The sequence below is a fragment of the Panthera pardus genome, unplaced genomic scaffold (assembly GCF_024362965.1).
Source record: "Panthera pardus isolate Hobbes unplaced genomic scaffold, ASM2436296v1 HiC_scaffold_16, whole genome shotgun sequence".
Lineage (NCBI taxonomy): Eukaryota > Metazoa > Chordata > Mammalia > Carnivora > Felidae > Panthera > Panthera pardus.
Window position 1 is genome coordinate 41,497,961 of NW_026526721.1, and position 14,692 is coordinate 41,512,652.

The 14,692-nt window shown below is 36.7% G+C and overlaps 1 protein-coding gene across 3 annotated transcripts in view; it reads left to right on the forward strand.

Annotated features, from left to right (window-relative positions):
- The window catches only part of EPHA3 (EPH receptor A3), a 355,221-nt gene extending 343,449 nt beyond the window's left edge, over positions 1–11,772 (forward strand). For all 3 annotated transcript variants that reach the window (XM_019429956.2, XM_019429955.2, XM_053903238.1), the window contains exons 16-17: positions 3,046–3,201; positions 9,018–11,772. In XM_019429956.2, the coding sequence (XP_019285501.2) occupies positions 3,046–3,201; positions 9,018–9,123 (262 nt within the window). In that variant the 3' untranslated portion in view covers positions 9,124–11,772. The remainder of the gene's footprint in view (positions 1–3,045; positions 3,202–9,017) is intronic.
- Positions 11,773–14,692: the final 2,920 nt, after the last annotated feature.

Genomic DNA, 14,692 nt, shown 5'->3' on the forward strand with positions numbered 1-14,692 from the left:
AAATATGTTACATTCTCTTTAAGTTTAATTTTTAATTTATAAATTAAATACTTGAGGTAGAGAAGATTGAAATAGTTGAGTTTAGTCTCATGGAAAGAAGGTCTCAAAAGTCCTCCATTTTCAGCTGTCTCCCTCTCTACAAATGATCATGAGAAAAAGGAAAGTAGCTATCGATCTATATTTTCCACACAAGATGAAAATATAGACAGAACCATACTGTCATGTTGCCAACTTTTTCTTCAACTCAGTATTAAAATTTCCTTAATATTTCACTTTTATCAAATAAAAAAATTAGTTAAAAACTTATTTTTATCAAACACATTCCATATATCCCCATCAAAATCCAGATGGATAGTCCATTTACATTTTTTCATGTGTCTCCACCAACAGCATGCAGGGTTAGGACATGGTACAAATTTGTTCAGATTTGAGAATGTTAACTTGTTTCCTATGTATCAGGGAGTGAGTTGGAGAAATATTATCAATAGTGATAGAAATCTCCTAATTAAAAATTGCTTTTAAATGTGGGTAGAGTTGGCATATTTGTAGATTTGCTCTACAGAAAGATTTTCTCATGAGAATATGAGCTTTACCACATTTCCTAGATGATAATCAATGGTTAGTATTCATTGATAAAACACTATGCAGTTTAATTTCATCAAGATGGTTCACTTTGTTATTTCATGCTGTTTCTAAAAATATTATTGAATTGGTACTTTAGAGAGCTGAATTTGTTTCTAAAACAAGGACAAATCCATGGTAGTATAGTCTTCATTTGTTTTGATATCCTCTGATAATTGTAAATATTGAATTTAAGAACTTCAAAAAACAGATTTCATTCAGGCAAAGCATTAATTTTTAACATTTAAGAAAATGCAAAGTTTAGTTAACAAATCCTAATATTGGAGATTTTTAAAATAATAATTTTAAAAAGTTTTAAGAGCTCAATGCTGATCAAATTCAACTGCAGTATCATAAAACATGAAAGATTCTGCATGGTAACTCTAAAAAAGTACAAATCTAAATGCACCTTCTCAATTATAAGTTAAAGATTAGGTTATGACACACAGTTTCAATGTTAGTAATATATTTTACTGCAGTAATGAAAACAGAAACTACAGAAATCAGAATAGCATATCCATTTGCAAGCATTGGTTATAGAATGATTGTGAGGTTGTAAAAGTTATTGGCTATTCAAATGAGGCCCCCAATTATACCTGCTTTACAAGGTTGTTGCCCTATTATGCTCATAAGATTATACATGACTAAACTTTTAATTGCTCAGAAAGATCATTAACAAGAATACCACACTTCCAGCAGCTTTTATAAACTGGGACTTATTGTGTTATTTTCTTTTTGAAGTTTTAAAACCTTCAACCATTTGACAAGATGTGTTACCTTATGTCAGAGTAACAAATAGCTAACCGATAGCATATTATATGTCCACATCTCTGAGTATTCCTTGCGTAAGCAATCTTTTTTAAAATTCATTAATCTTCAGTTGTGTGAAATCTCTTGTGTTCATCATTCCCATTTTACAGGTGAGAAAGCAGACAAGATAAGAAATCACTGAAGATCACACAGATAGTATGTGCTATAACCAGGATTCAACCCAAGCCTTATGGTTCCAGTGTCTGTGCACTGGACCACTACACTTTGTGGAATATAAAAGTTAAAGAGCCCACATCATGGAACTTAAATAAATTCAGATACACATAAATTTAAATAAATAAATGTAAATTTAAATAAATAACTTAAAAGAAAACAATATGAACTAAGTTCCACCTAAATGGTATAGCATAGTGGCCAAGAGTGTGGGCTTTGGAATAAAATAATTGGTGTCTAAATCCCAGCTCTGGCTCTTCTGCCTGAGGAAACTCAGATGTGTGAATTAATCTCTTTCGGTTTCAGTTTCCACTTCTATTATAGGGACATAGCATTGGTACCTGTTGTAAGAATCACAGTCCTTCCTATCTGTGTACTATGCGGAGTATAGACCCCAGTACATTAGAAGTGTTCGTAAATGTTCAATGCAATCATTGTTGCTGTTGTTGTTATTATTCATCTCAAAACAAAGGGCTTCATTAGTGCTTTTTGCTCAAGCTCCTTCCCTTAAGAGAAGAAAATAAAGTCAGTTGTCTATCTGGTCCCAGTCTTATGAGTCAAAGGACAATTAACGGGTCATTGCGATCTGAAAAAAACACCCAAAGGGCATTTTACCAATAGGCTGCTGCTTTTGGCTCTCCCAGAATGAAAATATGGTCTCCTCTGTTTCTTTCATGTCCCTGCTGTTCCTTAGATTCACCAGATCTTGCAGTTGGTCACAGATGTATGGTCAGACCTGTCATTATATAAAACAATTCTAAACGTTTCCCCTTAATGGTGATTGTATTGTGCAGTATAAATCACAGTCACAGTACCAGTACCGATATTTTTCTCTCTTTCATCTTTCTCTATATGTCATGAAGTCCATTTAATATTGTCAATAGATGTGAGAATTTCATTTATTGTTACTCAGCTATTTTTTCTATTCTTTTTGTGATTGTTATTGTTAATGACATGTATGACATTATTTTCATCTGTGCTGACTTTATGTCCTGCTGTAAGTATAATCTAGGTTGCTCAACTGTCCTTTAGAAAGCAACCAGTACAATATCTACAAATGAACATCTATAAAGCAAAGTATTCAGTGTGTCATGTCTCCTATAACTGTATCCTGAATTACCACCATCTTTGCTAATAGCTAAAGAAAATAAATTATCCAAGTATGTATGGATATATTTATGCATTCCACTGGCATAGTTTCAATGATTTACAAAGCAGGCATGAGTGGAAAAGGGAAGCACTGAGACAAGATGATTACACAGTATTCTTGCAAGCTGCCAGCTTGAACAGATGAAGCCTTCATGGCAGATAAATTCCACAAATAAACAGGAACACCACATGAAGTCTGGAAGTTCCTGCTGATGTTGGTGTCAAATTTTGACACGCAGCAACTCTGCTGATTCCTGATCTCTCTTCCTTTGGTGTTTTCTTTTCTTGCAGGCCATCAAACCTTCTTCTGGACCAAAGCAATGTCGACATCACTACCTTCCGCACAACAGGTGACTGGCTTAATGGTGTCCGGACAGCACAGTGCAAGGAAATCTTCACAGGCGTGGAGTACAGTTCTTGTGACACCATAGCCAAGATTTCCACAGAGTAAGGGAAAGCTTTTAAGACCGAATGATTCTGAACTTTCTAGTGGACATACGTGTTTCGGACTAATGAATTATAAATATATATAATATTATAAATATATATAATATATATAAATATTAGCTGAAACTCTGAGGTTCTTACTGTCTTCTATAACCACTGAGCTGGGTCCTGGGTCTCTTTGTCAATGCCAACTTCTAGAATTATGTATCTTGATGTGTCTTCCTTCCTCACCGTAGCTCCCCACAATAGGTATTTCCATTGAACTATGACCTCCTTCAGATAGACCAACAGATATATACCTGTTCCCTACTCCCAGCCCAATGACCCAAGTTCTTAATTTAGGACATAAGTAAACATAGCATTATGGTTAACTGCATTCCTGCATTTGTGATTTTCTATTATTGATAACAAAGCTTAACCTCTATGGAAATGGAAAATTAGGAACTAAGTGGATAAGCTGGTATACAGGAAAACACACTACAATCTAAAGGTAGTTTTCACATCTACTAAATAATTGTATATCATCATCTATTATTGTCTACCCTATGAAGGATATCATGCTAGAAAATGAAGTTATAAATAAGTTTAAGACATAATAGTATTGTTTTCCTTAAAAGGCTTATAGGAAGTTTGGAAACACAGGATATGCATAATTAGCGTGCATTAATGAGTGTTAATTTATGGTTTTGTGTGTAAATGTCAAAAATAACCAAGTATAATGTGCTGTATTTCCTAGACAGGGATTTTTGCTAATAGGAATCCTTTGATATGAACACATGGCCATAAGGGTAAAGGAGGTTTATAAAGAATCAGGTGAATCCAATGAATAATCAATGAAATTAGTCCCCATTCACAGGGTATAGTAATTGGGAACTGGAAAATGAAGAACGAGAAGCCATATGCTCCATCTCTCTGTGAATGTGAGCCGATTTAATATACTTCCTAATGTAACTGCATCATACTTTTCTTTTTTATGCCCAGTGACTTTTTTTTTGTTTTGCATGTCTACGCACATGGCTAGACATGGTTTTCTCAGACCTAGGTCATACAATCTTGGTGTGTCCCTCAACTGACCAAGGTCCAACTGTCTTTTGACTCAGTCCTCAGGTGAGAAATTCTGGTGAGCTAGTCCCGCTTGCTTGTAGGTTGGCTCTTCAAAAATCATATGCCATGTGCCATGATCAAAAGACCCAGGACAAGGTAACATGAACTTAGCTCTAGGAACCCATTTCTGAGGATAAGATAGAGGACTATTCCAAAGAAAGAGGTTTCGTGTCAGGCATATACATTAAAATTATCCATAATTGGGGGCGCCTGGGTGGCTCAGTTGGTTAGGTGTCCAACTTCAGCTCAGGTCATGATCTCACAGTCCATGAGTTCGAGCCCCGCGTCGGGCTCTGTGCTGTCAGTTCAGAGCCTGGAGCCTGCTTCGGATTCTGTGTCTCCCTCTCTCTCTGCCCCTCCCCCACTCATGCTGTATCTATCAAAAAATGAATAAATGTTAAATTTATTTTTTAATTATCCATAATTGTGTAGTGTACAGGGTCTGTTTGGAGACCAGGCCCATCTTTGTGTTAGAGTCTCCTACCTTAATCTTTGTTACATTAAATAAACTCTGTAGTGCCCTCAAGTTTCTTTAAGTCTTATCCTCTCCATCCAATATTTTAATATTTAGATGTTGAATATTTAAAGACTTTCATTGTCATCTTGTCAGTCATCTAAACAAAGTCACTGTGGAGAGCAACAAATTAGATGTCAAAAAGGAGCATGCAGGGGTGCCTGGGTGGCTCAGTTGGTTAAGCGGCCGACTTTGGCTCAGGTCATGATCTCGCGGTCCGTGAGTTCGAGCCCCGCGTCGGGCTCTGTGCTGACAGCTCAGAGCCTGGAGCCTGTTTCAGATTCTGTGTCTCCCTCTCTCTGACCCTCCCCCGTTCATGCTCTGTCTCTCCCTGTCTCAAAAATAAATAAACGTTAAAAAAACATTAAAAAAAAAAAAGGAGCATGCAGTATAATTAATAGAGATACAAGTGCCTAACAAATTGGTAAAGCTTAGCATTTATGACATAGCATTCCAATCAGAAACCCTAAAGTTCACAAAAGTACTTTTAGGAAGGGTACGTTACTATTAAGAAGAGAATTTGTTCCTGGAAAATAAAGTCACTCTCGTGTACCTGACATGTGTTGGTACTTCTGTATGAAGTGGAACGTAATGTTTATTGAATGGACTTCGGACCCGATCAACAATACTCTTTGAGGTTCTGTGGTAGTTATTTTGATCAGACACAGTCCCAGGATATATTCATGTCTTTCAATATTTTTATAAATTCTCATTTTAATAATATAAACAATTCGGGTTACACTGTACAAGACACCTGCTTTAGAGCACAGAAGCCTAACAAAGAACAAACACAAAGTTGACCATTTTGAACCACTGCCAGGTTTTCAAAGGCAAAGGTCCACAAATGTTTATTCTCCATCAAACATCAACACCCAGAGCTTCTAGATAATGAAACCTCTACAGAAGTGGATTAGCAGAACGTTGTCAATATGATCAACTGCTAGCTCACAGTTTAAATATAGTCAGATGTCACAAGCTGTGAGTGTGGTAAGAAGGCTATTTGCTTAAGACTATGAAGTGGGAGCATTTGTTACACTTCCGACTTAAGAATGTATTTGTCTCAACACTGCATTGTTGGACGGTAAGCTCTTTTTGGTCGGTGAGAATATTTTCACTTAATTATTATTGTTATTATTATTATTTCAACAACCCATGAACGTACATTGAAGTTGAAAGCTGACTTTTCCTGGGAGACTCGACTCTTTCAGGTGTGTCCTTCACACTGAGCCAGACGGTTTCACATCTCTCTGTATTTCAGTCCCCACAATGTTCTTTCTCCTGTCCTTTATCCTCAGTTCAGGGACAACATAAAATTAACATATATATATATATATATATATATACACACATATGATGTATATATAATACACAATTTGGGGAAATCTAATGAGGCAACATTCTTACTGAAATGCTGTAAAATATCTAACTCAATAATTCATCCTACCTTTTGTAACCTTGGGCTTTTTTTGTTTAAATTTTCTTCCTTTCAATCTTTTGTGTGTGTGTGTGCCATCCAGACTCAATTCAGAAGTGATTCTCTTGCCCAAACAACTCTAGAGGCTCTCCTGAAATAAGACAAAATACCTAAAAAAAGATTTTCACTTTCTTGTTCTTCTATCCAGACTCTCAACTCATAGGACAAAAGTCAATAAAGCTTCGTATCCAAATAAATAATTATCTATTTCAGTTAGTGTAGGGACTTCATTTACTAATCAAGTCATCTAATTTTCAAGTGAAATCCAGAAAATGTGTTTTGTTCAGTACAAATCACATTTTTTAAAAACATACTATTTCATAGCCTAAGTTGGATTTAGGAAGGTTAATGTGAAAAGGGAATGAAAGAGGGCAAGAGGGACTGTAGAAACTGAGAGAGAATTGAGTGTGGAGAATGAATATTAGGCAGATTAATTGCTACATGCCATTACCCTGCACCCTTGGATGCCATTTTCACAGTGCCATCACCTAGCCTTTGCCTTTGAAGTGCCAGATCGCTTATTAACTTCTGTTCTCAATCTTGAGCTGCTCTTTAGACTTGAACTTTTCCATTGCTCTTCTGAACAGGATAGTCAAAATGAGATAAGCACATGGAATGTTATTTAGATTACAGCAGCTGGATGTTTACAACTATTTTGGACGTGGCAGGGTGCTGGGTAGAAGACATTTTGGAAGGGGTAGAGAGGATGGAGGGAACATAAAACCCCAGCTAAGGCATAACCTAAAGAGATAATTATCTTTTTTTTTTTTTTTTTTTTTTTTGAGAGAGAGAGTGAGAGAGTATGCCTGGGGGCAGGGAGGGGCAGAGAGAGAGCATCCCAAGCATGCTCTGTACTGTCAGCACAGAACCCGACGTGGGGCTCAAACTCACGAACCATGAGATTATGACCTGAGCCAAAATCAAGAGCTGGACACTTAACAGACTGAGCCACTCAGGCCCCTGTACTTTATCTTTTCTAATGTAATCCTTTGCAATGAATATATACAAAATTATGTATCTGATTACTTATGTCGGTTTCAGGCACAGAATCTGAAACAGTTTTATGCACAAGATTTCTTGAGGAGTGCATTTGGGATATATATGTATTTTAAAAAGTGATGAGGGGGGCATTGAGCTATAGGAGAAAACTTGGCCCTTTTTATTGGAACAAGAGTCCCAGAGCTGGGCTGGCCCTTCAGAGCTGTCCTAAAGCGATCTGTGAACACCCTTCATCTTATTTTTTCTAGCTACTGGGGTATGGGTGCTTCAGTTCTATAAAAAAGGTCCAGACCAGACATCATAGCATGTTTTACTCTTTCACTGGAAGCATTGTTTTCTCATACAATACACCTCAGAAGCAGGGATCAATGTATGTAAATAACCTACATTACTCTAAGTGAGAGTTTCATTATCCACAGTTACACAGAGGAGCAGCCATATCGCCCCATTAGCCTTCCTCATGAAATAAGGCTGCTGGAGTAAAATCAAAGAGGACTCAGGCAAGATACAAGTTGTACATTGAGAATTTACCAGCCCCTTCAATGGCAGCAGGGAGGTAACCAGCAGGTCACCAGGATTTCATTCCCAGCCAAGGTGATAGGAATGCAGCACAGTCTTGGTGAATTTTATGTAACAGATGTGTTAAGAGCATGTAAATTGCTTCTAAAATGGTACCTAGTGTCTGCTTGCACACCTTTGTTGCTTGGGAACTCATTTCTTAAGAAATCAATTGGTCCATTTTTGTAGAATTGAACTCCCAATTTTTCATTCTTTCCTTTATGTTCAGTATAAAGGAGCCCCTTCTGTGTGTGTGTGTGTGTGTGTGTGTGTGTGTGTGTGTACATGTGCGTGCACATATTTGCACGCATACTTTTTCTTCATGCCATTCTCGATGCTTCTTGCTAAGTGATACTTTACTCCTCTGTCATCTTCCCTGGATAAACATATTCTAGAGTATTGGTTCATTCTTTATTAAGTACATAATGAGCCCCTACTATTAATAGCCATTGTTCAGGGTGTGGTTAATAAGCAGAGTACAAAATGAGTAAGAATCCCCGTTCATATGGAATTCACCTACTTGTGGGACAAGATAGAGAATATAAATAAGTCAGAAAGAAAGGTATTATAGTGCATGGTGATAAATGCTTTGGAAGAAAATAAAACAAGAAAAGAAAATAGGAAATGCAGATATGGGTTCAAGAGGTTTTATAATACTAAATAAGAAGGTCAGAGAGGGCCTTCTGAGAGGGGTGTGTTTGAGTCAAGACCTGAAAGAGGTGAATATGTAGACAAATTATTTGAATCAAGGTTATTTAATTAATCATTTCCACATACTTAGCTAGGTCTTTTTTTCCCCCTAAGTGAAATTCTAAGGTAGTCTCATTGGATTTAAAGCTCATAGTAATCTAGAATGATCTCATCTTGATCCGTTGTCTTGATTATATCTGCAAAGTCTCCCATTTCCAAGTAAGGTCACATGGTAAGGTTCCAGATGGACAGAAATTTTGAAGGGACAGTAGTCAACCCACCACACCATCTATTCTTCCATAAGAACATAGGTGGACTGGTCAGGATACAATACGTGGATGATGCAAAAATCAGAAAATTAGGTTCAAAGCACTGAGCTACATTACTGTACAAGCTTTGCTGACTAAAAATCCTCTGCTCATATATTATCCAGGAAACCAGGATTCTCACCAGACATGCTCTTCTTTTTTTTTACAGTGATATGAAAAAGGTTGGTGTCACTGTGGTTGGTCCACAGAAGAAAATCATCAGTAGCATTAAAGCTCTAGAAACACAATCAAAAAGTGGTCCAGTTCCAGTGTAAAGTGTTATTTCTGGAAGGAAGTGGTGGCTGTGGAAGATGTAGCATCGTTCTACAGACAGATGATAATGCTGGAGATGCTGTTCCAAGCCCAATAAGACACTCAGATATGAATACAAATGCCTTAAAACGGAATCGAAAAACTCTTTATTTTCCCCTGTCATTTAGTGGATGGGAGGGGGGGGTGTACTTTGTTTTGTAATTGCTTTTTTATATTAGTTGGTGGGTTAAATTAAAATTCTTCAGCGTGGAATGATGAAGAACTAGCATAGAGCCATTGACCATAAACTGATTATCATAAAAGCAAAACAAGTGTAATAACAAAATGAACACAGTGGCTCTGTTTACTAATAGCCACAAAAGAAAAGACTTGTGATATTTTTATACACAGAAGAAATCTGTAACAGGTATTTTGTTTCTTTAAAAACAAGCAAAATAGAGGAATTTATACCTCAAACTATCTGGCCATATATACTACCTTTTTCACTGTATTATTCTCTTTTATCTGTTAAGAGCATATAGAAGTGAAGTTTGTAGTTGTTTTAAGTACTACATATTTTTAATTGTTAGCTTCCTTAAGTATTATCATGTAAAAATGTGTCTTAATTTTTAAGAAAAGTACATATTTATTTTCTTTTGAATTGTTTTTATTGTTTTCTATTTATGCTTTGATGATTTAATTTGGATTTGTTACAGCCAAGTGCCAAATGTTGTCTCAAATTGTCAGCAGTAGGAAACATGGTAAACTAGACATGGGGAATGATGGGTTTCTTTCTAGATTTTCTGAACCATCTGCTCATATGTACCTATATCTCTGTATTAATGAAAGAAACCAAACCCCTTCATACACTACCCAGATCTCTCAGCTTGAATTATCTTATCCATTGTTGTCTCTCCATTGATTACAAACTGTATGCTCCTAATTTAGTGTGATATACTGGCTTATATGTCATGGATTCTCAATGACACACCTGCCCTGCTCTGGTGCTTAGAGGACAGACCATCAACTCCCTCCATTAGTAAATAGGCTACGCTAGAGCTCCTGCATAGAGAATAGCTACACTGGAGAGAATTCGAATCCTATGTAGATTGCTGCATCAATTGGCAATAAAGCCTATAGGCCAACGCATGAGCCAAAAAATCACTTACTGACTGGCTTTGAAATGTCACTTAATATCTTTGCTTAAACTTGTTGAGCTATTTATAGGGAATAATGAAAACGAAACTACTCATCTGCATCACTGGGGTTTAGTTAATTTAATTAAACATGGAGATCATCAATAGCAGGTATTAGTATCTTTAAAAGTCTTCCACTGATATGCACCTGTTGTAATTTTGATGTCTAACTTAGAAGCATTGAACTCCTTTGCCTTTATTGAGCATAAAATTTTCAAAAATAGCTGGTTATCTAACAGATGACTCAAAATCTGTCGGCAGGAGAGAGATCTCTCCTTGGAAGAACTTAGATTTACTACTCCACACGGGCCAAATATAAGTGTACTTGGTAATATTTGAAACGATGTACCTGGTGGAGATCTAGCCACTAATATATTGCGAAGCAGCATTTTAGCTCTATCTATATTCTTTCTAATGCTGATATGCTCATGTAATGGGAATAAGAAATAAGTGTATATGTCACAAGAATAGAATGAATAAATCAAAGCTGCAACCTGTATGTTCTTATGCAAAATGGAACACTATACAGCTTACAGTCACAGATCAAAATCCACAAGTGCTAATCTGTTGTAAATTTAGTGTAACAAGGCTTAGGTTGTGTTCCTTCATGTATGAAATTATTTCTTAGATTTCTGCAATATCCCTTATAGTCAAATCACCCTACTAGGATTCTGTATTGGATATATAAGAGCATGAACTTTTTAAAAAGATATATGCGATTATGAAATTAATTACAAATTTCACTTAAGCCCGCTAGAAGCAGCTAAAAAACATTCTTCTTTAATCAAACGTTTTGTTTGTGTCGTGGAATATTCATTAAGACCTAAATCTGGCTTCAATATCATCTTTTCCCATACTAGAATTTGCTTTCTTAGGTACCATTCTGAGCATCCTCAAAATCTGTGCATTTCATGAATTAATAGAAGTTGAGAATTGTTGAATCTATTTCACTTATTTTGGCTGTGGTTTCCATTTGAAAGTAGAGGTTATATCCACGGTATATTGCTCTTCGTTTTTTCCATGATTTTTCTATCTTACCTCTTATAAATTTACTTTGCATAATTTTTACCCTGTACATATGTAAACATAACAGTGTACGATTCTTAACTGTGGAGTAGAGGTACTAGAATGTTGATGGCCATCTCTTTGTACAGGAACCGCGTTGTCTTTCAATAAACATGAAACCACATCCCTTCACAATGTTATGTACCATATTATCTGTTCTGTATCTTAAATTTGATTTACATTTATTATTTATTTCTAGCAACTTGCCCAGTTTATGCTGTGCTAAGTATCAATTAAGCCATGTATAAATATGATATGATTGGCAATATGTATTTACTTTAAATTTGTGTTTTCACAAATTACTCCTTTAGTTTATATCGTACGATGTAGATGGCCTCTTACTAATGTAAAATGATTTGTAGTGGAAACATTTATATTTTTATAATAAACATAATGAAAATATTTTTTACAGATTGGAATACAGAAGTGGTCTTTGAAGCTTTTTTAAATATTATAAAATACGTGCTTCTTTAAACAGCAACATAATGAAATTTATATAGTCACAAAGAATGTGCTTCTGTTTCTTTTTTCTCCATTAGTGAGGAGTGTTCGTGTTATGTAGTCCACTTTGTCTAAATCTCCTTATTAATAAGCTACAAAAATGAGCAGTAAATATTATCTTCATAGTTAAAAAGCACAACTGTATGAGACAGTTCTCTTTTGATTATAAGTGACAAAATACAAGTTAGCTTAAGGGAAAAAAAAAGAACTTTGAGCCCATGTGGCTGAAAAGACTGGAGATAAATTTCTATACAGTAGGATCCAGGAGTAAGTCTTTTATTCTTTGTCTTCTTCACTTGACCCTATTTTTCTCCCAACTGGGTTAGTTTGCAAACTGTATCGTTTAAAATACTGCTCTAGTTCATATAATTCTACATTGTAATTACCGTGGGATAATAATTGCCCCTCATGCTTTGCTTGGCTCACAAGCCCTATGTGAGTCACTTTGGGCAGAAGAGTGAATTACTGAAATTGGCAAGTACTTACTTAGTCATGTGCGTGCCCTTGGAGACAGTGGGTGGGGTCAAGTGGAACTGATGATCTACAGGATTAGAGGTGTCAAAATGGTTTATGTCTAAAAGAAAGAATATCGTTTATGAGAAAAAGAAGGAAAGAATTCCGCACAAGCCAAAACAAAAATGAAAAGCAAGCAAACGCACACAACTACAAATAGCACACTAAGAAACACCTGATACTTTTTATAAAGTAGGTCCCTAGTGATGTGCAATCTACCTAAAGAAAATGATTGTACATGAAAACCAAGAAAGCTAACTAACAATATAAGGCAAGATCAGCCATCAGGAATTCCATAGAGGTAAGTAAAGTCAATAGGGAGAGGTCACAAAACAGCTCAGATGGAAGCTTACCTTGAAGGAGAAAAAGCATTTGATCATGTTGAGTAGAGAGTAACTTGTAAGCAGCATATTAGCTAAATAAAGGGGAAGAGGTAAAGAGGAATATATTTATTCATTCAAGAAACATGTACTAAGCAGTACCATGAAATAGGTATTTTGTTATTACCACTATTTACAAGCTAACTCATTCAATCTTTGCAACAATCCTGGGGCTACAGATTGCTCACTTTTAATATATGAGGGAATCAAGACTCAGAATGTCCAAGTCACCTTCCCAAGATAATTCTAGTGAGTAGACTAATAGATATTTCACAGCTGGAACCTTCCTATTTTGTGTTCTTTCCCTAATATAATTGCTATTGTCAGCCCAAGAATGCTCCGGGGGGGGTGGGTGGGGGGGTGGGGGGGTGGGGAGGAGTGACAGTGGCAATTTACAAAAATGATTTGGGGTGAGGCTATAGTAGACTGTATGATATTAGAAATCTACTTTGGTGCTGTAGGCATGAAGCTACTCTGCAATGGTGGCAATAGAATATGAAGAATGAAATGTGTACAAAGACATAAAGGAGAATTAGCAGAATTTATCAGTTTGATATAAGAATTATTCAAAAGGTTAAGAATGAAAGTGAACCATAAAACGTTAGGTCCTGAGTGGCTATGGAAATGATGGCACCATTAGAAGTAGGGAGTAAGGAGAAGTTAGTTTATGAGTTTGCTAAATTTATGGTGTTAGCCAAACCTTAATAAGTTAATAGGTCCTGAAAATGTGAGTCTGAAGCTTTAGAAAAAAGAATTCAAAGGTAAAATGTGTCTCTGAGACGATGCCAAGATCTATATATCTTTATGTATGGTGTACATACATATAACTTTGTCTTGGGCCACCTTTCTTACTTTCATGCCAACTGCTAAAGTAGGTAAATCTCCACATCCCATCAGCTTAAAATAGCAAAATAACAATGTTTTTTTTTTTTTAACGTTTATTTATTTTTGAGACAGAGAGCATGAACTGGGGAGGGTCAGAGAGAGAGGGAGACACAGAATCTGAAACAGGCTCCAGGCTCTGAGCAGTCAGCACAGAGCCCTACGCAGGGCTCGAACTCACGGACCGCGAGATCATGACCTGAGCTGAAGTCGGCCGCTTAACCGACTAAGCCACCCAGGTGCCCCAACATAACAATGTTTTAAATGCAGAATTACCCGAGACAGCTGTTTGTCGGGTGACCTTGGTAGCAGTGATTCAGATCCCGTGCCCTCTTCGTCTTGTGCAATGTAAGGCTTTAGAATCTTGTGCTCATGGCCCCTAAAATGGAAGGGAGTCTTGACTGTGGTGGAGTTTACAAGCCCGGCTTTCAGTGGCGCCTGTCACTTCTCCTCCCTTTCCATTGACTAGAAGTCGTATTGCTGTATTTGACTGCAAGCAAATGTGCAGGAAGTAGTGTGCCTAAATAGAAAAGTAAAAGGTTTTAGAGTCTATAGAACAGTTGCTGCCACAAGTCCTTTTTACTTACATGTATAATATGTGAGAGGCAGGCAGTTCTAAAAGGCTGTTGAAAAAACATCAGTTTCTTGCTAACTTCACCCATTTCATATTCTCTACAGGCAACCATGTTTAACTCTTCTCTCTCTGCTTAAACCCAATACTTCTATTAATGGTCCATGTGTCCGCTCTGGGCCTGCACTGTTCAGATCTCCTTACAAGACAGAACTTATTAGAAAGAGAACAATTAGCTGATAGCCTAGAGCTATTTTATTTCAAAAACCCCAGTACAGCACCAAGCCACGAGGCATGGCAGAAATACTAGAGCAAGGCTATTTCTTCCCCAGGGATGGCCTCCTGTAACCATCTCAAGCTCATCTCATCCTGGAAGAGGTTTTCTCATGGCTACACCATGGTCTGAGCTCCCTATGGCTGTTTTCCTCAGCGCTCTCTTTCCATAGGCCTCAGACATGAACTCCAGTCTGAACGCTCCCTATGC